Source organism: Chelonia mydas, chromosome 10 (assembly GCF_015237465.2).
Source record: "Chelonia mydas isolate rCheMyd1 chromosome 10, rCheMyd1.pri.v2, whole genome shotgun sequence".
NCBI lineage: Eukaryota > Metazoa > Chordata > Testudines > Cheloniidae > Chelonia > Chelonia mydas.
In genome coordinates this window covers 31237854-31263993 of record NC_051250.2, presented here as the reverse complement: position 1 = coordinate 31263993, position 26140 = coordinate 31237854, and the positions used below count along the sequence as shown (strand labels likewise).

Below are 26140 nucleotides of genomic sequence, written 5' to 3'. Positions count from 1 at the left end.
GCATCAGAAACTGTGACAATATGGCGTTTTCTATAATCAACACAAACCTTACAGTCTTATCTGTCTTAGAAACCAACACAGGAGATATCCAGGAACTGTCAGACTCTTTAATTACTCCCATACCCCAAAAAACAACAAGGAGTCTGGTGGTACCTTAAAGACTAACAGATTTATTTGGGTATAAGCTTTTGTGGGTTTTTTACCCACGAAAGCTTATGCCCAAATAAATCTGTTAGTCTTTAAGGTGCCAACGGACTCCTTGGTTTTTTTTGTGGATACAGACTAACACGGCTACCCCCTGATACTTGATCCCATATTTTGAATACTCTGTGTTGCTTTATGAATTTGCTAGTGCACTTTCCCAGTGGTTCAGTATGCCCTGCTAGGTGCAGGTGGGGGATCCACAGAGTCTTGTGGACCATTTTATGAGTCATCACTGGCATGTTAGAAAATATCTGCTTGTGTCTTTGCAGCCAAGATTTCTTCCCTCTCTGTCTGTTAGCTCTTTGCATATCTCAGTGCTTTCAAATGATGAGTCATTGGGGCATTCAGTCACCAGATCAATGAAGTGTCAAGTCTCAGACTCCCTTTCATCACAACAAAGCATATTCACAATCACTTCTGTATTGTGATAAGCTTTGTCTATTCACATGCACTGTCTGTGGGCAACCTTGCTGTGGGTTTCAGAGTAACAGCCGTGTTAGTCTGTATTCGCAAGAAGAAAAGGAGTACTTGTGGCACCTTAGAGACTAACCAATTTATTTGAGCATAAGCTTTCGTGAATACAGCTCACTTCATCGGATGCATCCGATGAAGTGAGCTGTAGCTCACGAAAGCTTATGCTCAAATAAATTGGTTAGTCTCTAAGGTGCCACAAGTACTCCTTTTCTTCTTGCTGTGGGGTCTTTTTACACTGTACATGACTTGATTTTCTCTCTCCACAACCCTCCCATGAATTTTGCATTTTGCTCCCTTTTTACAGAGAGCAGTTTCAGTAGTATTACCAACCTCCCTCCTCAAAACAGCACAACTTCAAGCATTCTTATCATACTGTGCTGTTTGTGTGGTCTGGCTATCCATGAGGTTAGTTTGAACCACGTCCAGCATGTCTTAACTCCTTTCTGAACTTCTGTACATATCCAATCGCTGGTTCTCCTTCTGATTCCGTACCCATCTCCCAGAAGGGCCTGATAAGATCTAGGTGTCCTGTCACTTTTTTCTCTTATACAGGAGATGAAATAGGGAAAACTCTGTGGACTCTTGGGGCACCTCACTAAAGACAAATAACAGAGTAGTTTTTCATCCCAAGCCCCTTGCCCTTTTGTTTGCATACATTCCCAGCATAGATTTCAGTGTCCCTATGAACCTTTCAACCAAACTGTTCGTCTCTGGGTGATATGGGGCAGCCTTCAGCTGTTTTAAATCACACATCCTCCACAATGCACTGAATATTTGGGATGTGAAATTTTACCCACAATCTGACAAAATCTCCTTAGGAAAACCTACTTGGCTGAAAATAGTGAAATGGGCTTTTGCCACTATATCAATCTCTATGTTAAAGCAACTGCTTCTGGATACCTAGTGGCATAATCCATTTTCATCAGAATGTTTTCCCCTTTGGTTTTGCTGGGGCAAAGAGCTCACAATATTTGTTGGAACCCTAAGAATTGCCTCTTTGGTTGCAGGTAAGTAAGTAACAAGTAAGGGTTGCAGGGGAGCTTTGTAAGACCATACTGGCCTCTTCTGGTCCTGGCACAAGTCACAAGACCTGCAATAGTATCTCACCTCATTCTGAATATTTGGTCAATAAAAATTCCTTCTTATCTTTTCATAAGTCCTTTTAAGTCCGCAAGTGACCAGCAAAAGGACAATTGTGGGCTAACATCATTAGCTTCCTATTATGTTTAACTGGCACAAGTTGCTTATAAGGCATCTGAGAGCCTCTACAGGGCTTCCCTGTACAATCTTTCCTCTTCTTCAAAAAACCCTTCCCCATTTCCCCTAGCTGGACTCCCCCCCAGAGATTATTCTGATGGTGCTTTCTAAGGATGGGTCTTCTGTCTGCTCTGCTGCAAATTCCTGCCTGCTGCAGCTCTGAGAGCTGCTTCCTCCACTGGGAGTGGGTCCTCCTTCCTTGTCCCTGGAGACTGCTTCCCTCTTCTAAGCTGGGGTGGGATGTCCCCTCATTCTTTAGCTGTTCCTCTGTCTTTACTGTTCCCTCCTGGGATCACAGAGCAATATTTCTTTCTAAAACGGGTACCATATTTAACAGCCTTAGACATAGTAATACAGCATTACCTGAATGAACTCCTGCTGGAATGCAATCCAGCATGCCAACTTTTAAAATGCCTTCTATACCTTCCCATTCTAAGTGCACTTCCGCCAAAGGCACAGTTGTTTTAAATTTTCCCAAGGCCAAGAGTTCTATGCTTTCCCCATGCAGCATGCCAGTCTCCCTGACCAAAGAGATCTGGGCACCCAGCGTCTCTCCACTATAGGCATCCTCGATGATGCGCTGGAGAGGTTTGAGTTGGGGGCTGAAGGTGACGCTAGTGGCGTTCTGTTACTTCCTTTGTTGGGCCTGTCCTGGAGTAGGTGACTTCTGGGTACTCTTCTGGCTCTGTCAATCTGTTTCTTCACTTCGGCAGGTGGTATTGTAGTTGTAAGAATGCTTGATAGAGATCTTGTAGGTGTTTCTCTGTCTGAGGGATTGGAGCAAATGCGGTTGTATCATAGAGCTTGGCTGTAGACAGTGGATCGTATGATGTGGTCTGGATAAAAGCTGGAGGCATGTAGGTAAGTATAGTGGTCTGTAGGGTATAGGGTGGTGTTTGTGGCCATCACTTATTAGCACTCTAGTGTCCAGGAAGTGGATCTCTTGTGTGGACAGGTCCAGGCTGAGGGTGTGGGGGGGGGGGATAGGAATTGTTGAAATCATGGTGGAATCCCCCAACTCAAACCTCTCCAGCATATCATCAAGGATCTACAACCTATCCTGAAGGACGATCCCTCACTCTCACAGATCTTGGGAGACAGGCCAGTCCTCGCTTACAGACCGTCCCCCAACCTGAAGCAAATACTCACCAGCAACCACACAGCACACAACAGAAACACTAACCCAGGAACCTATCCTTGCAACAAAGCCCGTTGCCAACTGTGTCCGCATATCTATTCAAGGGACACCATCATAGGACCTAATCACATCAGCCACACCATAAGAGGCTCGTTCACCTGCACATCTACCAATGTGATATATGCCTTCATGTGCCAACAGTGCCCCTCTGCCACGTACATTGGCCAAATCAGACAGTCTCTACGCAAAAGAATAAATGGATCCAAATCAGACATCAAGAATTATAACATTCAAAAACCAGTTGGAGAACACTTCAGCCTCCCTGGTCACTCAATTTCAGACCTAAAAGTCGCAATTCTCCGACAAAAAAACTTCAAAAACAGACTCCAACAAGAAACTGCAGAATTGGAATTAATTTGCAAACTGGACACCATTAAATTAGGCTTGAATAAAGACTGGCAGTGAACGGGTCATTACACAAAGTAAAAACTATTTCCCCATGCTAATTTTTGTCCCCTACTGTTACTCACACCTTCTTGTCAACTGTTTGAAATGGGCCATCCTGATTATCACTACAGAAGTTTTTTTTTCTCCTGTTGATAATAGCCCACCTTAATTGATTGGTCTCATTACAGTTGGTATGGCAACACCCATTTTTTCATATTCTCTGTGTGTGTGTATGTGTATCTATCTATCTATATCTTCCTACTGAATTTTCTACTGCATGCATCCGAATAAGTGGGTTTTAGCTCACGAAAGCTTATGCCCAAATAAATTTGTTAGTCTCTAAGGTGCCACAAGTACTCATCGTTTTTTGGGGGTTTTTTTTGCTGATACAGATTAACACGGCTACCACTCTGAATACTGCTTCAGTAAACTATAGAATTATAGTGAAAGAAATCAGTGCTAAGTACTCTTCTGCAAATGCAGGGAAAATGGCATGTGGAGTTAGACATGACTGTCAGGGAAGAAAAGAGAGAAACCAGTTATATTTAGTGACTGTTTTCTCAAACGTGCTCAACACCTCTCAGCTGCCAGTAGAAATAGTGGGAGCTCCTGGGTTCTGAGTGCCTGTGAAAACCTGACCCTAACTCTGCAGCTTTTTCTTAATGCTTGCTCTCTTTCAACCATGCGGTTTATTGGATGTATATTAATATATTGAAGGCTAATATTCAGAAATCTAATGGATGTTGCTTTCCTAAGTTTGGTTCTGGGTAAGTGATTCAGCTGGTATTTTGTATTTGCTAAAATGAGCAAAGAAAGAAAAGCATATATCTGCTGTCTGAAGCTTTAGGATCTTCCTTATTCTTCAGGTCATTATTGCATTAGGCCAGGAGTTCTCAAACTTCAGTGCACTGCGATCCCCTTCTGACAACAAAGAGATCGAAGCATGAGCCTGCCCTGGCTCTGCCGCCCGGGGGGTGATGGGGAGGGGGGGGGTTCCAAAGCCCAAGCCCCAGTGACCTGGGCAGCGGGGGGCCAAAGCCCAAGCCCAAGGGCTTCAGCCCCAGGCAGGGGGCCTGTAACTTCAGCCCCGCTGCCCAGGGCAGAAGCCCACGAGCTTTGACTTGGCCCTGGCCCAGGGTGGTGGGGCTCAGGCTTTGGCCCTGGGCCTCAGCAAGTCTAAGCCAGCCCTGGCGACCCCATTAAAATGAAAATCTTTAAAATCTTGATTCTGTTGCTTTAAAGCCCCTCATTAATGCTTAGAAAGATTTTTCAGTGGTATCTTATGGTGAGTGGTTACACACAGGGATGTATGGTTTAAAGACAGAATGGATTACTGATGGTCACTTTCACAACAACTGCAAAGTTGCTGAGCTGATCAGTATTTCTATGCCACTTTGACTGCTTTTTAATTAATGCATTAATATGATGTGAGCCAATTATTCAGTTATATTTTATTTTTAATCTATATGAACAAAATATTAATCTAACAAGTCATGCATTAAATGTATTTTGAGTAGTGTGTGTGTGGAATGCATCCATAAACCATTGATGGGTGAAGCATAAAGGAAACTACTTGGTTGTAAAACCCTTTACTGGCACAGTCTGAAGAAATTCCTTTGAAGCAGGAAACATAAAATTTTCTTAGATATGTGAAGCCAAGCTCTGGAAATGCATCACTTCTGTTGAAGCTTTGTCAGACTCTTTTTGATGTGCCACATGTTACATCATTTTCTTGTAAGAAATTTTTGCCATTGAAGTGATGTGATGGCACAGTGCTAGCTTTCTTCAGATCAGACAGGGCTTTCCTCTCAGCATAAAGGGCTCTTTGCTGGGAGTTTGAATGTTGCTGTTTTGCTTTCCTAATTATGATCTTTGGTCTTGTCTTGTTTCTTTTTATATGCAGGTTTTCCAGCTTGCTGCACATCTGGTTTACTGGGGAAAAGCAATTATTGTCTATCCACTGTGTGAAAACAACGTCTATATGCTGTCCCCCAATGCCAGTGTTTGTCTGTAAGTAGACAGACTATGAGTGCCTGTAGTGGGACTGCTTTGAAAAATGCAGATGTGTTTTTCCTGGGCATTTATTTGAGCAGGGCGGTGATACTTTCTGTGCTATTGAAGTTGTTGAGATGTACAAACAGTATAATTTGCTTGAATTTCATGAGCCCTTAAGGGCTGTTCAGTGCAGGGATGAACACAGGAATTGGGCAGCTCTTCTGTGGCAGTGACAGGTGTGCTTGCCTTCACTTGCACACTTATAGAGTGGGTAGCAAATTTCAGGAGCTCAGTACAGTGTTGTCATCATGAAATTGCTCTGTGAACATAGACCATTTTAAACCTTTCAATACTCTTGGCTGCCGAGTATGTCCAAGAAGAGGGACTCTTGCATGGAGCCTGAGGGAGTATCTGTCTTAATCAATTCCCTTCCATTGCAGGGGCTTCAGGCATAGGTGTACCTTGTGTGATGGGCTCGGTCAGAGAGGCTCCCTTCAGGCTGTCACCTGACGTGCTGGAATTACCTCTGAGCCCGTTTTCCACTGAGCTTGGGACTCCAGAACCCTGCCTTGTTGAGCCAGACCTGCTAGTCTGCTGCAGCGCAGACCCAGGTCTGGTCCACGCCCCCAAAGCTTCAGACTTTAACCAAAAACTGCTCAGCAAGTCACTTATCTCCAGCACCCAGACACCCAGTTCCCAATGGGATCCAAACCCCAAATCTGTTTTACTCTGTATAAAGCTTACACAGGGCAAACTCATAAATTGTCTGCACTCCTGTAACATTGATAAAGAGATATGCACAGCTGTTTGCCCCTCTCTCCTCCCCTCCGGTATTAATCACCTACTTTGGGTTAATTAATAAACAAAAGTGATTTTATTAAGTATAAAAAGTAGGATTTAAGTGGTTTCGAGTAATAACAGGCAGAATAAAGTAAATTACCAAGCAAAATAAAACAAAACATGCAAGTCTAAGCCTAATACATTAAGAAACTGATACAGGTAATAGCTCACCCTCAGAGATGTTCCAATAAGCTTCTTTCACAGAGTAGACTCCTTCTTAGTCTGGGCCCAATCCTTTCCCCTGGTACAGTTCTTGTTAGTTCCAGCTCAGGTGGTAACTAGGGGATTTCTCATGACTGGCATCCCCCTTTGTTATGTTCCAACCCCTTTTTATAGGTTTGGTACAAGGCGGGAATCTTTTGTGTCTCTGGGTCCCCACCCCTCCTTCTAAATGGAAAAGCACCAGGTTTAAGATGGATTCCAGTATCATGTGACATGGTTACATGCCCTGTGAGACCTCATTCTTCATTACCCATGTCAGGTACACAGGAAGGCTTGCAGATAAACAGAGCCATTCACAACCAATTATCCTAGTTAGTGGGAGCCATCAAGATTCCAAGCCACCAATAGTGGCCCACACTTTGCATAATTACAATAGGTCTTCGGAAGAAGACAAATACTTCATATTTCGAGTTTCAGAAACAAGAATGATACATTTATACAAATGGGATGAACACACTCAGTAGATTATAAACTTTGTAATGATGCCTTACAAGAGACCTTTTGCATAAAGCATATTCCAGTTACATTTACACTCATGAGCATATTTCCATAAACATATGGAGTGCAACGTCATACCTTGGTCTTTCCTATTCTCTGCATGTAGCACATAATTGTTTAGTCTCCTGTGGGCTGTAATACTTTGGTCTAATTTCACTTGATGGGTTTGGCGTGCGCCGTGCAGGTGCTGGGTGGTGTTGATGGCCTGTGATATACAAGAAGTCAGACTAGATAATCTGGTGGTCCCTTCTGGCCTTAAACTCTATGATTCTAAGCAATATGGAAATACTCAAAGCAAGACAAACATCTCAGTAAGTTCTGTGTGGTAGCTGCTTTTGATAGGCATGTGATAGGCTGTGTGCTTGGCATGTGATGTTTCAGTAACAGGTAACTCAAAAGCATAAACAGTAGCAACATGGCGGGGTCCATTACAGTCACTATTTTCATTGTCATTAATCCTAGTGCTAACTGTGGCTTCTAATCAAGACTGGGGCTTGGATAAATATGAGCTGCATATAAAGCTCAGCCTGTGCCAGACAGAGATGGTAGTGAGGTGGGGGAAGGATGTTGAGGGTGTGTTGAGTAACTCCTGCTCCACTGTTGAAAAGTTGTCCACCTTTTCCCCACTGAACTTGCAGCTGGGATGATTTTTGAGAGTCCCAAATTCTAGATTAGTTCTGGAACTTCAGGTGGTATTGAGCCCATGAGCACCTTTATGCACTGGTGGCTGTCACATCTGCTTTGGATTACTGTAATGTGTAATAAGAACAGGAGGACTTGTGGCACCTTAGAGACTAACAAATTTATTTGAGCATAAGCTTTTGTGAGCTACAGCCCACTTCATCGGATGCTCACGAAAGCTTATGCTCAAATAAATTTGTTAGTCTCTTAAGGTGCCACAAGTCCTCCTTTTCTTTTTGCGAATACAGACTAACACGGCTGCCACTTTGAAACCTGTAATGTGTAATGTACATGTATAATCTACACACAAACTACTTTGAAGTGACAGGTACCATTGGTATTGGCTTTTGGACTAGTAAATTTAGTCCATGGAAACCTATTACACCTGTTCTTCAATAGTTGTTCTGGTTTCCTATTCTTTTCTGAGTACAATTCAAGGTTCTGACATTGATTCACAACCTGACCTAGTTGCTGGTTCTCTGAACGATTCTCCTCACCCTGGGATCTGCCGCAGCAGTTGAGTTGTAGCTGTGTTGGTCCCAGGATATTAGAAAGACAAGGTGGATGAGGTAATATCTTTTATTGGACCAACTTCTGTTGGTGAGAGAGACAAGATTTTGAACTATACAGAGCTCTTCCTCAAGCCTGGGAAAGGGACTCAGTGTCATAGCTAATTACAAGTTCAGCAGATAATTTAGCATAATTAGTTAGCACATATTCTAAGGGACCATTCAAGGTGAAGTGGCCTGTTAACATCCCTGTAGTCATAGAATAAAAAGTGGGGTTAGTGGGTTACACATTGTAATAATCCATAAATCCAGTGTCTTTATTAAGACCATGATTTTTAGTGTATAGCAAAGTTGTGATTTTAAGCTCCCAGGCTCATCTCTTGAAAATGGTGAACAGGTTTTCTTTGAGGATGAGGACTGATAGGTCAGACATAGAGTGATCACTTTGTGAAAATTGTTCACCCACAGGCGATGTGGTGTTTTTCTCTTTTACAGTTTTCCTGCATTAGTTCATCCAAGAGCATAGTGATTGTATGGTTTCACCCACATAGTTGTTGTTGGGGTATTTAGTGCCCTGGATGAGGTACACCACATGTTGTGATTGGCATCCCATGGATCTTGAAAGGGGTGTGTGTGTGTGGAGGGGGGTGGGAGGTGTATTGATCATCGTAGTGGAGGACATATGTCTGCGGATTTTGCATCTGTTTTTCTGGCAGGATCTGGTGCCACTTTGAGGTAGTGTGGCCTGGTCTGTAGGAAGCTTGCTTTTGATGGTGCTCTTGAAGAGTTTGGGAGGTTTGTTTGAAGCCAGAAGAAGGGATTAAGGAAAGATTTCTTCAGGATAGGGTCCCCATCAAGTATGTGTTTTACCTGTTTGATGATCTCTCGTATGGGTTCCAGTGTGGGGTGGTAGGTGACAATTAGGGGTATAAGGTCAGACAGAGTTTTATTTCTGTGTTGAAGCTGGTTCTCTCCGGGTATTTGGGCGGCCTGTTCCATGAATACATTTACTTCTTTGGTGGAGTGTCCTTGTTTAGCTTTGCATGTTTTTAAAATATACATCCCAGATTTTCTCTTCAGAGTATATTCTGTGGTATCTGAATGCCTGGCTGTAGATAACAGATTTCTTGGTGTGTTTGGGGTGGTTACTGGATCTGTGAATGTAAGTGTGGTGATCTGTGGGTTTCTTATATATAGTTGTCTGTGGTGTTCCATTGCTGAAGTTGATTATGGTGTCCAGGAAGTTGATGCTAGTGAGGGAGTGTTGCAGAGAGAGTTTAATGGATGGGTGGTAATTTATTGAAGTTGTGGTGAAAATCTGAGGGTGTTTAAGTTGTCTGTCCAGAGGCTGAAAATGTCATAGATATATCTCGGGTATATCACTGGTTTTGTGGTACAAAGTTTGTCCAGAAATTCTTCAAGGTGGCCCAGGAAGAGGTTGGCATAGTGGGGAGCCATCCTAATACCCAGGACTGTTCCCATGGTTTGCACAAAGTGTTTATTGTTGAACGTAAAATTGTTCTGGGTGAGAATGAAATGGATGAGTTTGGAGATTTGTGTTTGGGGTGGATATCGGAGGGTTGCCCATTGTCTTGTAAATATTTGAGGCAGGCAGCTATGCTTTCATTGTGAGGAATGTTGTTGTATGGGGAAGTGACTTCCATGGTGGCAAAGATGGTGTTCTGAGGGAAGTTGTTAATGTTGTGGAGTTTGTGGAGGAAGTTGGTTGTGTCCTGAGGAAGCTGGCCCTTTGTGTGGTGAGTGGCTTCAGGATGATTTTTGAGAGTCCCATATTTTTTCATTGAGAGTGCTGTGGCCAGATATGTTGGATCTGCCTGGGTTCCCTTTAATAAAGACACTGGATTAATGACTTATTACAACAATCTGTAACCAACTAACCCTCCTTTTTGTCCTATGACTACAGAGGTGTTAATGGGCCACTTCACCTTGAATGGTCCCTTAGGTTAGCATAAATAGCACATAATCTCTATCTGTTCAACCTTGTATTTAGCTGTGACACTCAGAATACCTTTCCCAGACCTGTAGAACAGCTCTGTGTAGCTTGAAAGCTTGTCTCTCCCACCAACAAAAGTTGGTCCAATAAAAGTTATTCCCTCACCCACCTTGTCACAGCAGTTGAGTTCATTTGGGGATATGGAGCTAGCAATCCCGAAACTTATTTGTGATAGTCCTGGTCTCTGGGAGTTCTCAGCTGGGGGTCCTTGACTCTGGAATTACCACCTCCATCTGCTTTGCAGAGTCAGACTTTATCAGGCACGACACAAGGCCCATCTTTTCTGTCAAGCATAGAAGTAAATGGGGGGCTGTTTGTGGGGACAATCCTTTGTTCGACCTCTGGAAAACTGTATGTTTCTAATTGTGTAAGTTGTGAGCCTGTGTCCTGAGCAATGTGGAAGAACAGATTTAAGTCAAGCCTAGGGAGGAGCCTAAAATTTACCTCAGCCAGCTAAGTCAAGGTAAAAGGTGTTAACCTGTGTTTAGGCAATAGATGTAGTCTGTTAGCTGACCCCAACCTGATCTTGACCTCTTAGCACATGTAAGGGTTTGTCTAGATTAGGCAAACAGTAGAAGTTTGTGCTGAAGCAGAGTGTGATTTGTCTATACTATGTGGTAATGTGCACTTATGGGGAGGCGGGGTCTAAAGTGCACTAATGTGTTGCACATAAATTGGTCTGTGTAGGGTATCTTTAGTGCACACCAACAGGGTCTAGTGTTCTTTAACATAGTGCTGTTTGAAACAGAATTACATTAGAGCGCAGTGGGGAACCTTTAGAGTATGCCTATACTTGGAGTTCGGGTTGTGATTCCTACCTCGAGGAGATGTACTCGTGCTAGATCTTATCGAGCTAGCATGCTAAAAATAGTAGTGTAGCCAGGGTACGGCAGCTAGCAGTAGGAGGGGCTAGCTCCCCTCCAGGACAAACCCACACAGATTCCATGGGTATGTACTTGGGCAGCTAGCTCAAGCCACTGCCCTTGCTACTGTGACTGCACTACTAACTCACATCCCCAGCTCTAAGTGTAGACCAACCTTAAGTGTGCACCAGCAGGGTCTAAATGGACTAATTAATGTGCAGCACGCCACTGTGCTTTAGAAAACCCACCCCCAGAAGTGCACATTACACTGTGTAGACAAACCCTTAGAAGATGATTTGTCCTTCCAAAGGAGCTAGGGATATTGAGATGAAGATCTTGCATCTGTTTGATATCTTTAAAAAAAAAAAAAAAAAAAAATCTGTAATAATGGGCCATGGGAAAATAGATCCAATTAATAAGAGTCTGTGATAAAAATAAAAAAATTGCTGTAGCAAAAGCTAATACCATGATGAATATGTTCATTCACAGCCTGGGGAGGAGCCCTCTGTGGAGAAAGGAGTGGTTCAGGACTATTTAGAAAAGCTGGATGAGCACAAGTCCATGGGGCCGGATGCACTGCATCCGAGGGTGCTAAAGGAGTTGGCGGATGTGATTGTAGAGTCATTGGCCATTATTGCAGAAAACTCATGGCAACCGGGGGAGGTCCCAGATGACTGGAAAAAGGCTAATGTAGTGCCCATCTTGGAAAAAGGGAAGGAGGAGGATCCGGGGAACTACAGGCCAGTCAGCCTCACCTCAGTCCCTGGAAAAATCATGGAGCAGGTCCTCAAGGAATCAATTCTGAAGCACTTAGAGGAGAGGAAAGTGATAAGGAACAGTCAGCATGGATTCATCAAAGGCAAGTCATGCCTGACTAACCTAATTGCCTTCTATGACGAGATAACTGGCTCTGTGGATGAGGGAAAGCAGTGGATGTATTATTCCCTGACTTTAGCAAAGCTTTTGATATGGTCTCCCACAGTATTCTTGCCAGCAAGCTAAAGAAGTATGGGCTGGATAAATGGACTATAAGGCGGATAGAAAGCTGGCTAGATCGTCTGGCTCAACAGTTAGTGATCAATGGCTCCATGTCTAGTTGGCAACCGGTATCAAGCAGAGTGCCCCATGGGTCGGTCCTGGGGCCGGTTTTGTTCAATATCTTTATTAATGATCTGGAGGATGGCGTGGATTGAACCCTCAGCAAATTTGCAGATGACGCTAAACTGGGAGGAGTGGTAGATATGCTGGAGGGTATGGATAGGATACAGAGGGACCTAGACAAATTGGAGAATTGGGCCAAAAGAAATCTGATGAGGTTCAACAAGGACAAGTGCAGAGTCCTGCACTTAGGACAGGAGAATCCCATGCACTGCTACAGACTAGGGACAGAGTGGCTAGGCAGCAGTTCTGCAGAAAAGGACCTAGGGGTTACAGTGGACAAGAAGCTGGATATGAGTCAACAGTGTGCCCTTGTTGCCAAGAAGACTAACAGCATTTTGGGCTGTATAAGTAGGAGCATTGCCAGCAGATTGATGGACGTGATCATTCCCCTCTATTTGGCATTGGGGAGGCCTCATCTGGAGTACTGTGTCCAGTTTTGGGCCCCACACTACAAGAAGGACATGGAAAAATTGGAAAGAGTCCAGTGGAGGGCAACAAAAATGATTAGGGGGCTGGAGCATATGATTTACGAGGAGAGGCTGAGGGAACTGGGATTATTTAGTCTGCAGAAGAGAAGAATGAGGGGGGATTTGATAGCTGCTTTCAAGTACCTGAAAGGGGGTTCCAAAGAGGATGGATCTAAGACTGTTCTCAGTGGTACCAGGTGACAGAACAAGGAGTTGCAGTGGGGGCGGTTTAGGATGGATACTAAGAAAAACTTTTTCACTAGGAGGGTGGTGAAGCACTGGAATGGGTTATCTAGGGAGGTGGTGGAATCTACTTCCTTAAAGGTTTTTAAGGTCAGGCTTGACAAAGCCCTGGCTGGGATGATTTAGTTGGGGATTGGTCCTGCTTTGAGCAGGGGGTTGGACTAGATGACCTCCTGAGGTCCCTTCCAACCCTGATATTCTATGATGATTATTTTCTCAATCAGGATACTAGATATCATAAATATATATAAATATATATAATGGGATTCTTTATTATTTACCTAGAACATAAAGAACATTTTTGTTGTGAACTGGCACGTCTTGTGCAATGAATGAGTATTAGTAAGTTTATTTAAATTCTGTTTAGACAACAGTGCAAGACTAATTTCTTCTTGTACCTCTTTTCCATAGTTACTCCCCTTTGGCAGATGAATTTTCCTGTCAGTTTCCTGGCCATGATTTGCCATCTGTGCTTTCCAAGTTCTCTTTGCCAGTTTCCTTATCAGAGTTCAAGAATCCGCTAGCTCCACCAGTACAGGAGGTAAGTTACGGAGGACCATGTGAAAGCTCATGATTGACAGACACCAGACCCCTCATGACTGACCTGTTTAATGTGAGCATGGGGACGAGAATGTCCAACGAGGAGCTTTCAGAGCTCTTGTGGATTCAAAAATCTTTCAATTACTGGGCTTCCTAGCCACGCATTCAAATTACTTTACATCCACATGATAAAAATTCTTAGGCAGGTCTAGCTGGAACCATTTGAGGGTCTGTGCTGAAAAGCATGTTGCTTAATGAAATTGCTGAGCGTACTTCTTTGCATCTTATAAAATACCCTGAGTAAGATAAAAGGGGAAAAATTGAAAATCAAAATTGGATTTAAAAAAAAAAGTCCTAGTTCAAACAGGTATTATTTAGGGGAAGGTCTATGGGCCTGTGTTATACAGGAGGTTAGACTAATAAGAGGTTCTCAAACTTCATTGCACCACAACCCCCTTCTGACAACAAAAATTGCTACATGACCTCAGGAGGGGGGACCGAAGCCTGAGCCTGCCCAAGCTCCACTGCTGCGGGCGGGGGGTCAAAGCCTAACCCTGAGGGCTTCAGCCCCAGGTGGGGAGCTTTGGCTTTGGCCCTGGGTGGTGGAGCTCGGGCTTCGGCCTGGGGTGGTGGGGCTTGGGCTTTGGCCCCTGGTCCCAGCAAGTCTAACACCGGCCCTGGAGACCCCATTAAAACAGGGAACTGCTGGGTCACTAGCTGATCATAGTGATTCCTTCTGGCTTTGGAATCTGAAAAATTCTATTTGCTCTATAGAAAATTGTCCCGATCCCCATGAATCTTTCATCTATAATATATACATAGAATGTACCTTCCTCAGAAACACAAAGATAAACAGCTATTTTTATATATTCCAGCTGCTTTAGGCTTGCAATCTGGATTTAAAAGCAAGCTGTACTATGTATTTACTTAGGCTTCTGTGTGATGCTGAAGGAGTTTAAAGGCTAATCCAAGAAGTGGACTTCAGCATGTAGTCAACAAAAGTGCATGTGTTACAATATTATAGTATCAAGGTTTTCAGATTTGTGTTTTACTGTTTGTTCAAGCAATAGTGATTAAGGCTTGGGGAATTTCCTGAGGATTAGTGAAAGGCTGAAGGGAAGGGCGAGAAAGGGAAAGGGAAGAGCGAATGGCCTCAGACCACCAGCCCTATGAAAATGCCTTAGGCTGACGTAATTGTTGCTATTATAAACTGAACTTGGGCAAAAACTTTTCTAAATGGGTTCTTTTTGCATTTTCCCTCGTCCCCCTACTTTTGTGATTGTGTCTACACTAGAGACTTTACAGTGGCACAGAGCTTTCCCATTGACATAAATAAATCACTCTCAACGAGTGGCGGTAGCTATGTCGGCAAGAGAAGCTCTTTCACCAACATAGCACTGTGAACACTACCTCTTATGCCAGCGAAACTTATATTGCTCATGAGTGTGGTTTTGTTACACGTCTGAAATGATATAAATTTTGCCAACATAAGTGGTGGTGTAGACATGGCCTCTGCTGCATTCATGACATCAGCATTGGCCCCTATCCATATTTATAGGAGAGTAACATCCAGCAGTGTAGCCAGTCAGATTGCAAGAGAAGAACTTATTCTGATTATGATTTGAGTGAGGTAGTGCTCAAAGTGCACCAATACACAAATATACTGTGTGTGTAAAGAGTGATCTTAGAGACACACACACACTCACCCCCTCTCTATCTGTGAAATGTTATATCGTTGATGAAGGTTCTTCCTCATTCTACTTGGTGACCGTTTTGTCCTGAAAATTGAGGACTAGTATCCCTTGTAATTTTTTCCTAGCTACTGTAACTTCAGACACTATTCTTATCTCTGAGTTGGTAGGGATTCCTTGTTTCTGTTTGTATATGCAAAAGCCTCATGTTATATGTTGTTAGGAACTTATATTTATAAATCTGTGCTTTGTACCATTTTACAGCAATAAAAAAGACATTAAGTTAATAAGAGAACCTTAAGGTTGTTTAGTTAACTTCTTACAAATCAAAAAATGCCAAACTAAATTTGCATAGTCAGCCTTAACTTTGCCCATTGAGCATATGCAAGATGAAACCATCTTTGACTGCAAATGATTTCACTAATAAGGTATACTTGTCATGCGCCCAATGGAGCGGTGTCATGAATCAGAGCAATAAGGAGTGGCAGAGGCAATCTAAAGGCCAAATTATGTTTGTTCTCAATCAGTTCGGGGTAAAGTATAAATCAATTAAGTGGGAAATAATCACAAGTAAATCAGTTAGTTGTTTCTACTAAAGCTTATATCATAAACTACTTTGAACGATTATTATCCACTGTATATCAACTATTATCTTTCTTAAACTCACTTTATAGATAACATTTTACATTTATGAAATAAAAGAATTTTGAATTAGATAATACAATACGTTATAACATAAACCCCATTGTTATACATTCCGTTTTCAACCAATTTGTCTGGTACTGAAGTTAGGCTTACTGGCCTGTAATTGCCATGATTCCCTCTGGAGCCTTTTAAAGAAGTTAATGTCCTATTTGCGCTATCCTCCAGTCATCTGGTACAGAGGTTGATTTAAGTGGTGGGTTACATAGGGTTACATACCACAGTTAGTAGTGCAATTTCATATTTGAGTTCCTTCAGAACTCTTTGGTGAATACCATGTGGTACTGGTGACTTATTACTGTTTAATGTATCAATTTGTTCCAAAACCACCTCCACTGACACCTCCATTTGGGATAGTTCCTCAGATTTGTCACCTAAAAAGAGTGGCTCAGGTGTGGGAATTGCCCTCACATTCTCTGCAGTGAAGACCGATGCAAATATTCATTTAGCTTCTCCTCATATTAAGGTCAGTATTACCAAGTGGTTCAGCTATATTCATCTCTTGGACCAGATCCTGTGCTCTACTTAGGAGTAAATAAAGCATTGTCTCTCTCCTTGTGGGTTCCAGGACTAGCTGCTCCAAGAAGCAGTCATTTAAGATGTCAAGAAAATGTATCTCTGCATCCTGTTCTGAGGTGGCATGTACCCAGTCAATATGAGGCTATTTGAAATCCCCCATTATTATTGAGTTTTCTTTTTTTAGCCTTTCTGATCTCCCTGAGCATTTCATAATCACCATCACCATCCTAGTCAGGTGTGGAATATTCTTATTATTGAAGCATGGAATTTCTATCCATAGAGATTCTGTGGTACAGTTTGAGCCATTTACTATTTTTACTCTGACACTTTGTTTTCTTTCATATCTGGTGCCACTCCCCCCCCCCCCCCCCCCCCCCCCCCCCCCAGAACAACCAACTCAGTCATTCCTACATATTTTGTACCCTGATACTACCATGTCCCATTGATTATCATCGTTCCACCAAGATTCTGTGATACCTGTTATATCAATATCCTGATTTAATATCAGGCACTTAAGTTCACACATCTTAATATTTAGACTTCTAACATTTGTATACAAGCAGTTTTAAAATTTGCCACTTTTTAGCTGTCTGCCATTATGTGCTGTAATTGAATTAGACTCCTTTTTTTCATTGGACTGTTTCTCTTCAGTTCCTACCTGTACTTTATCAACTTCCATCTTCTCCTCCTTAGTATGGTATACAGAATCCCCCTTAATAGATCCTCTCCTAACGCATTTCTCTGTCTGAACCATGTGCTCTTCTGCACCTGTCAGCTATCCCCCCAGCCCTTAGTTTAACAACACTTCTACAACCTTTTTAATTTTACATACCAGCAGTCTGGTTCTGTTTTGGTTTAGGTGGAGCCCAGCCTTCCTGTATAGACTCCTCCTGTCCCCAAAAGTTCCCCAGTTCCTAATAAACTTAAATCCCTGTTCCCTACACCACTGTCTCATCTATGTATCCGTACACAGTATGAATTTTCAAAGGCTCATATTCCAGTCATATGAAAACTGGTTCTTGCTGGAATACTTGAATGTGCTTCCCAATGAGGGCTATTGCTGTCCCATATCTTAATTTCCTACATCTGGCTATTTCCAAAATGAGGGGAGAGGAATGTGGGGCCCCCATACTTCAAAGTGTCTGAACCAGCTGTGTCAGAGGGAGGTGTAAACTCCCCATAAATGGACAACCCTGAATAACAAGTCCTTGAGGGAGATTTCTCCCCATGCCCAGGCAAGTGGGAATCTGGGTAAAAACCTCCCCCGTAGACATGTTGTCATTGGCCTCCTCCACTATAGTAGGTATTTTTAATAATTCACATTTCCATTACTCTTAGTTATTTGATTTTTCCAGGATAGCACCAGCTTGGCTCTGAAAAAGGTGCTGGGTGTAACTGGGGATGGCTTGCTGTTTCTCACTGAACAAAAGATGCTTTTAATTTTTTATTGTTCGTTTGTTTTTTTTTTTAACAGTGGTTGCTAGGTGAAGCCTCCATTTTGCAGATGAACTGAATTAATTATGGATTGTACAATAGTGCAGTGGAAAATGAGCATGTGAGGGAATAGGAATTGGAGGGGGCTGCATGTGTTTGAGAGAATAGCACAAATAGGACTCAGTCAGATCTACAGTGCATCTGGAAGTCATTATGTGGTGAATCCAGGGCAGCTTTTGTTGTAGAGGGTGTGGAAGTACCATTTATATGCAGATATAGTCAGTTATAGTAAATATAAAATGCATGTTTGCTGTGTGCTGGATTTAAAAATAGTGCTTGCAAGACTTCAAAGAGAAATATTGGGTGAGTGTTGTTCCATCAACTGAAGTAAAAGTCCAAAGCTAAGCCTGTCACCTGATGATTGGAATGTTGATAAGTTCTAGAGTAACGCATTGATTTGATTTACAGTGATAGCAGAGACCTAAAGTATCTGATAGGTCTAAAATAAGGAAATGTTTTAATGGTGGTTTTGTTTTTTTGCCATAGTGTAGTGAATGTCAGTCCAATTAAATGAGCCTGCTCAAACAACCATTTATTTTTGCCAATATAAATGCAGTACACCCTCACTATAATGAACTTGCTGGGACCCAAGCCTTTTGTTTCTTATAGGCAGGAGTTCATTATAGTGAAAGGACAATGAAAATGAACAGGCGGTGGAGCTGCCAGCCATGTGGTGGAGTGGCAGAGCTGGATAAAAACTGTTCATGTATGTGCAACTTTCATTTTTTAAAAAAAATTACTGTACTGTAGTTGAGATACAGGGACTATGTTCGTTATAGCTGAAGGTTCGTTATAATGAAGGGCGTTATAGTGAGGGTGTACTGTATGCTATCCTCTTTCCTTCGCTTTTGAACTGAAAGCTTCCCCAGTAGCTATTCTATTTTTTCAAATGTAATCCTTGAGTGTGTGTGTCAGGTTAAATTACTCTAATCCCAGACTGGAGTGAGGAGAGACAATGTGCTCCAGTGGCTATATTTTTAATTAAAACCAGAAAAAAAAATATATATATATATATATATATAACCAAACCAGAATTGAACCTTCCTTGTCCCCTTTGTCCCAGCACCTAGCTGTTCCCAGTTTTCTTGACATTTTCCTTTTCCTTTTTCATGGAAAAAAAACCACTCTGGGGATCTGATCACAGGAAACAGGCTTCTAAAAATCAGTGTGTTAAATAAAGAATTTTATAAATGGTCACTGTTTCCAGGAAGGCAAAGAATATTGAAGGACTTAGTTTTGCCCTTGCAGAGTTCAGTGCGCTGTGTTCTGTATTGTCTCCAGATGGGGTAATGCATAAAGTCTTTGTTTTTCAGAACCAAAATGTCTGTTGTGTGCTTATTTGTCAATAAATACAATGCCCTGTATTGTTACCAGCTTCTTGCATACAGAGTGTCACACAACTGTACACTACGCTGCGCAGCTGGATCTGGAGCTTGGCCTACAGCAGTGATGGGAAATGGCGTCATAGAGATGGAGAGAAGGGAAAGGGGTGTTGAAATTTACTAGTGGAAACAATGTAAATGTTGTTGCATACCAGATAACAGACTGGAAGGAGGCAGGGATGGGGGTGGGGATGAGGAGGCAGATTGGAGGCAGGGATGAGGAGAGTGGAGTGAAGGAGCCATGAGAATGGGGTTAAAATTTAGACTTAATCATAGATTAAAAGAAAGCAAAATGTTTCATCCTTGTATTTGCTGCATGGCCCCATTTCTTCAGCCGAAGAAGGCTGGACATAACTCCCTATAGCACCAGCTGATGACTAAGCTTTATGAGCAGTCCCCCATGGCTAAGCATGCCATTGCCTGCTCAGCTGTCCAAGCTCTTTCTGGCATCAGGAACGAGGCCATCTGATTGGTAAAGTTTTGAAACCAGATGTGAAGATTAAGAGACTCCCATGGCTCAGAGGAAAGCAATGAGTTTTGGATCTAGATCAGGAAAAGTGGTAGGGAGGAGTGCACCTCTGAGATAGCTCTATCTGGAATGTCCATTTCCTCTCCAAAGCAAAGAGATGCTCACTTGATGGAGAATGAGGCAGGAAGTTCATAATGGTCATGTTCAAATGAACTGTCTGCAGAGCTCAGTACCAAAATCCCAGCCAGGCCTCGTTTCTGAAACTGCTTGTGTAGTAATCTTCACCCTGGCACGAGCACCTGCTGCAGATGTGATGCAGCAGCACAGAATGCTGTCCTGGGAAAGAGACAGATTGCCAAGGAGAGGAAAAGGGAGGGGGCTTGGAATCCACCCAAAGGGGCAGCTGGAAAAAGCTGTTAGAGGCAGAGAAGAATTGAGATGCTGAGCTCGAGGATAAATGGGGGCCTGGGTCGGAGGTAAGGTGATAAAATAAAAGAGAGGAGAATAAAAGTATGGGACTGGGAAGTGAGGAGGAAAAAGAAAATAGGAAAGATTTCAGGTCAGGACATGCAGGAAAAAATAGACCTTGGTATGTGACCAGATCCTGTTAGAGAAGGAGGAGGGACGGGGGGGAGAATATACAGATTTACCAGAGAGTGAGTATCGAGGAAAAAATGAAAGGAAATAATTGGTGAAAAGGGGAATTGATCAAAAAGCTGTATTAGATGCAAACAGATCCTGGAAGCAGTAAAGGGAGGCATACCCACAAAGGACCTAAAGTACATGAACAGAGTGTGTGACTGTTGGAACATCTTTTGATGGAATACAGTTCAAAAGTGCCTAATGGATGAGCAAGGGCCCCTTAGGTGAAGAAACCCCATAAACATGGTGAAAAGAGGTACAGCCACAGTAACATTGAATCTGAGGAGCACTTCAGGCTGAAGAGAGGAAAAGAACAGGACTGCAAGAGTGGAGCTGGACTTACATCCAAGGAGAGGACAATTTAATTCTTCTCTGAAGTGACACAGTATCTTGTAGAGCAATCTCTTTTGTTCATAATAACAATGCATTTGGTATTAACTGTACAACATGTAAAAGCTCACAAAGATTAATGAGTTGGTATCTTATAGCTTATTAGTATACGTAGTAAGTCTCTGGTAATGGTCTAGATCAGGGATCGGTAACCGTTGCCATGCGGTCCGCTAGGGAAAGCCGGTGGCAGGCCAGGACCGTTTGTTTACCTGCAGCGTGTGCAGGTAAACAAACCGTCCCAGCCCACCAGTGGCTTTCCCTGGTGGACCGCATGCCAAAGGTTGCTAATCCCTGTTCTAGATTATTTTTGCTCCTGGTACAATTTTGGAGTTTTCCCTTAGAAAGTTCTAAAAAATTTAAATTATCCTTTTTGTCTTGGTTTTCCTCTGCCTCTCCTCATAGTTAGCATAGCCTAGTCAGGTCACCACACTTGCTCTGCTGTGTAAGTATTGATGTAAACTTGAGATTAGCCCTCCGTATGGTGCATAACACAGGAGAAACGTAACAAGGCTGTAGGGATGGCATGACACTTCAGGGTTGTTCAGATTGTGCATATCAGAAGTGACTGCAATGATGGTGTTTTTACTTAATCTGTATTATGATTAATATCCTCAGTTCAACAATCCTATCTTTCTGCCTAGAAAGGGAAGCTGAAGTCTCATTTAGATCTGGCTTGAAAGGTGGTCAAATTTCATGGTAGCTTCTGTATTCCCCATTGAAATGCAACTTCTTATAGCTGTTCAGTGATTGACAAATGAGATCCCTTGTGACAGAAGGGATCATGTGAACTGAAATATGCCCAGTATCTCAGAAGAAGAAATCTATTAACTTTTTATTAAGATCCCTGGAAGAAGCTGCTACTTTTATAGTCAGTGAGGCCACCAAACTGTTCCCAAAGAGGGGAGGGCATCAACTACAGAACTTTGTTTACATTCCTTGTCTCCAGTGGCTGCTTATTTATATTGTGGTTATGTTCACAATGTGCTGGGTGATGTCCAAACATAAGAACACCTGGTTCCTGCCCCAGCTAGCTTTCTGAAATACAGCAACTTTCTGTGAGCTACATCATCCACCAATAAAAAGAGGAGATATTTGCTGTTAAGCAAACCCAAGCTAAAATATCATTGAAGTTGCCACAGCAGTTGGTCCATTCAGGTAGTACTCTAATGTTGGCTCTTTTAAAATATTGGTTAGTATCCCATTACTAAAGGAGGCAGAAAAAGGGCATGTGCAGTGGCTGTGGTGTGACACATGGCATTTGAGGTTTGGAGTTTTTGTTCCCTTTAAACAGAATTCCTCTGAATACTTCCAAGGTCAAGACGAGAGTGAAAGGTTTCAAGAATGGGTGTGTTTGTATACACACACCTCCCCGCAGCCAGCCTGGCAAGAATGATGTTAAAAGCCTGCATGGAGAGAAATGGTCCTGCCCCATGAAACTGCTTGAGCTGTCAAACCTGGTCCTGCATCAGGAATTCATGAAGGCATACAAATAAGGTATAGGTGAAGGCATAGTCTGCTAGTGGGACAGCACAAAACCTCTCTCCACTCTGCCAGGGAGAGGAACTCGTTTGTGGCACCTGCCAGGAAAGGGTTCATATTCCTCTTCTAAAATAAGGGACCCACTCTGTTCCCCAGAGGACAAGGAGCTACACTGCATACCCAGAGGCAAAAGGTATGTCTACACTGCAGTTAGACACTGGCCTGCCAACAGACTCAGGCTTGCAGGGCTTGGGCTAAGGGGCTGTTTAATTGCTGTGTAGATGCATGTGCTTGGGCTGCAGAATGAGCTCAGGGACCCTCCCACCTCTCAGGGTTCTAGAGCCTGGGCTCCAGCCTGATCCTGAATGTGTACACCGCAATTAAATAGCCCCTTAGCCTGAGCTCAAGTCAGCTGGAATGGGCCAGCCACAGGCTTTTAATTGCAGTGTAAACATACCCAAAGGGGCTGCTTCGAGTAGATCTGAAACAAGGGACTGCTTTTTCTCTCCAAAATCAGGTGAACTGCGTTGTGATGAGGAGGTACAGGCACTGGCCTGTGTCATGCCCAGGAATCTGATAAATCTTGCTGACATCTGAAAGTGCCCCCACAGCTGAATAATTCCCACCATAAGAGTGTGACAGAAGGGGCAGGAGGAAGATGACTTTAGCAGTAGTGTTTCAGGTGGGCTGGATGGAGTAAAAGGAAGAGGAAATAACTTTCACTTCATTAGTTTGGAACATTGTAAATATGAGCCAAGCTTTGCTTTCGGATATTTAAACATCAGTGTTACTGGGAGTTGTGTATGGATATGTGTGGAGAATTTGGCTCATGGTTTGGAAATGTATGCTAATGTGTCTGTGCCAAGATTGATCCTGCCTATACGAATATCTCAAATGCCTAGACACATAAATGTTAGGTGCATGGAATCTGGTAGAAAGAAGTGTGTGTTGGTCTGTCCATCTCTACAGACCATGTAGCTGCATAACACTTCATGCAACTAAAATAAACTTTGGGGTGACAGCTTTATTAACAAAATAAGATATGCTGGCTACTTTTTTGGCAAAAGTTTTCAAAAGAAAATAGACTTGTGTGAAATGCACATATTGATCCACATTGCATGAGAGAGAGAGAGAAAGAGAGAGACTACTATATAATGGCATTACTGTTAACGTCCATGTCTGTCTATGAAGGGGCCTCTTAATTCTGGGGAATGATTTTCACGTTGGTCATGGAGCCCTGTGCGCAAGAGTGATGCTGTTGTGCTAGCAGCTTCACAGGCGGTAGGAGAGGGTTAGTCTGAGCCATCCTGTACCTGTGCAGGTTCTTTTGGCAAGACTGTCTTCCTTTGAAGTCAGCATTTATAGTTCCTTGAATTTTCATTGATTTTTTTGAGGTCTTGGTTTTTTGGTTGGTTTTCCTTGAGGTGAAAGGACATTTAAAGCTCTGGGAAGGTTATGAAATTAGCTAATTGGTGAACTGTTGCATACTAACTGTTGTCGGTAGCTACCGGTGTGGTACTCCACTCTTGTTGGATAAGTTGGTTGCGTGCGTGTTCCCTCTGTGTGCTGCCCCAGTTCTGCGCAGATAGCTAACACAGCAGACCCTGAGAGAACCCCCCAAAACCACAGACTCTAGTAAGGTACGAAGGAACCCGAGCCAGGTTTACTGTCAAATGAAGCACAGTAATAGTTCCCTATAGAGACTACAGGGCATACTATGAATTTGTGCTCCCTGGCAATGGACTCAGCTCAGTCAGTGGCGGGACACTCCACTGCCCCCTATGCTGGACAAAGATATGCACTCCGGGACCTACTTTTATACCGTTGCAGGACAGATTATTTATCATAGTTCAAACGAATCTATCCATCATGTTGTCCTTTTGACCCTGTCTTTAAGATGCACCTGCCTGTTCCTTGTTATGTATGTGGAGTGTTCTGCTGCCGTCTTGGCACAAGTTCCTCTCATTAGCACTTTTGTGTGTGTGTGTGTGTGTGTGTATGAGCCTCTAACAACCTTTTCTTGCCAACTTCTGTGAGTGGGACCTGCCTCTGGCTCACAACCCAGCTTTGCCTATCACTGCCTGGAAGTACTTTGGTTCAGGCCTCAGACTGGGCCTCTGATACAAGAATTTATGTTTCAGGACTCTTCTTACTACACTAACAAACTGGTTGGAATTTAGGGTAAAATTTCTTTAAGCTTACAGTTTGTAATTGCACTTCAGTAATTGCATCTCTCCATTGTGCATGACTCTGGAGGGAGCTAGCATCTTGACATAATTGTTAGGCGAAATTTCTTATTCTATCTGGTAGGTTTGTTTCAGTTGTTGGCAAAGTTGATCTATAATATATGGTACTCACAGTACCCGTTTGTTGTACACTTTTCAGCTGTGTCTCACTCTCTGTTCTCTGAGTAGATTATTGTATAATTAAAATTAATAACACAGATTTTCTTACAAAGAGGTGTTTGAGGGAGATCCCCAAATTATATGTCCAGCAGCCCCAAGAGGCAGGGAATTCCTGAAAAGACACTGGGTGTGTGCCAGGCAGCAAAAGGCACGTGTGCTTGGGACTTGGTAGAAGACAAGGCAGGGAGGATAGAGCCAGACTGAAGGTTGCTCAGCTTTTAGAAAAATGAGAATTGTGTGGGCCGAAAAGCTTAATTTGAGGGGTTTTACTGAGGTTTGGCCCATTTACCATAATGATTAATACAGCAGATTTAGTTTCCTTCAGAGGATCTGAGCTCATTCTGCCTGTGTTTCTCACCAAAACACTGCTGGTTGCTATGAAGTCCTTGAGCAGCTTTTGTCAGTGAATCAGTGTTTTCAATACCTACTAGTTAATACTTGGGGGCCTGCAATGTTTTGTGAAATGAAAAGGCTGTTCATGTGAAATTCAGCCAGGCGGATGATGCATTCTCCAAACCCTCTGGAAGTAGGTCGCCGCCAAGTCCGCAGACAGCTCTCACTCGCTCACTCTGTGTCTGCTGCTTTCAGCATCAGTTGGGGGATGTTCTGTACTTTGTTTTTTTGGATGCTGTAACACAAAGAATGTGCTTGCACTAGAAAGTGGGGCTGAATTGGGGCAACCTAATGCCCTAGGAGCACCACCACATGCTAGTGAACATATCAATAATTAAAGCTATAGTAAGGTTAAAATAGCTCAAAACACAAGATCTTGAAAAAATCAAGGTAATTCAAGGAACTAGAAAAGCAGACTTCACTGTCTAGCCAGTGGAACTTGCCAGGTGTGAGATGGCTCAGACTAACCCTCCCCCATTGCCTGAGAAGCAGCTAGCCCAAGAGCCTCAAGGCCAGATTTTTAAAGTTGTTTAGCTGCCTAGTGGGATTTTCAGACACTCCCAGGTTCCTGTCTCCCACTGATTTCAGTGGGGGTTAGGAACCGTGGTATTTCTGAAAATCCCACTAGGTGACTACTCTGTATCTTATGATGCTTAAATACCTTTAAAAATTTGGTTCTCTATTCTGTACAATGGACTCTTAATGACAAATGCCCTCTCCATCTGTCTAGGTTCTTATATTGCCCCCTAGTATCTGAGCGCCTCACAATATCTAATGTATTTTATCCTCACAACACCCCTGTAATGCTAGACCATGCCATTGTCCCCATGTTACAGATGAGGAACTGAAGCACAGAGAGATTAGTGGCTTGCACGAGGTCACATATAAAGTCTGTGGCAGAGCCCAGAATTGCAGCCAGGTCTCCAGAGTCCCAGTCTAGTGTCCTAACCACTGGACCATCTTCCTCTATTATGTTCACATGTACTCACACCATGGTAATGCCAGGGAGGTCCACCCTCCC

At 43.0% G+C, this 26140-nt stretch overlaps 1 protein-coding gene across 24 annotated transcripts in view; it reads left to right on the top strand.

Annotated features, from left to right (window-relative positions):
• NPRL3 (NPR3 like, GATOR1 complex subunit) overlaps nt 1-26140 on the top strand; it is a 101697-nt gene that overhangs the window by 51226 nt on the left and 24331 nt on the right. For 21 of the 24 annotated variants that reach the window (XM_037911148.2, XM_043524420.1, XM_043524411.1 and 18 more), the window contains 2 exons: nt 5424-5530; nt 13425-13554. In XM_037911148.2, the coding sequence (XP_037767076.1) occupies nt 5424-5530; nt 13425-13554 (237 nt within the window). The remainder of the gene's footprint in view (nt 1-5423; nt 5531-13424; nt 13555-26140) is intronic. The other 3 variants (XM_037911151.2, XM_037911150.2, XM_043524422.1) reach the window with 1 other exon arrangement.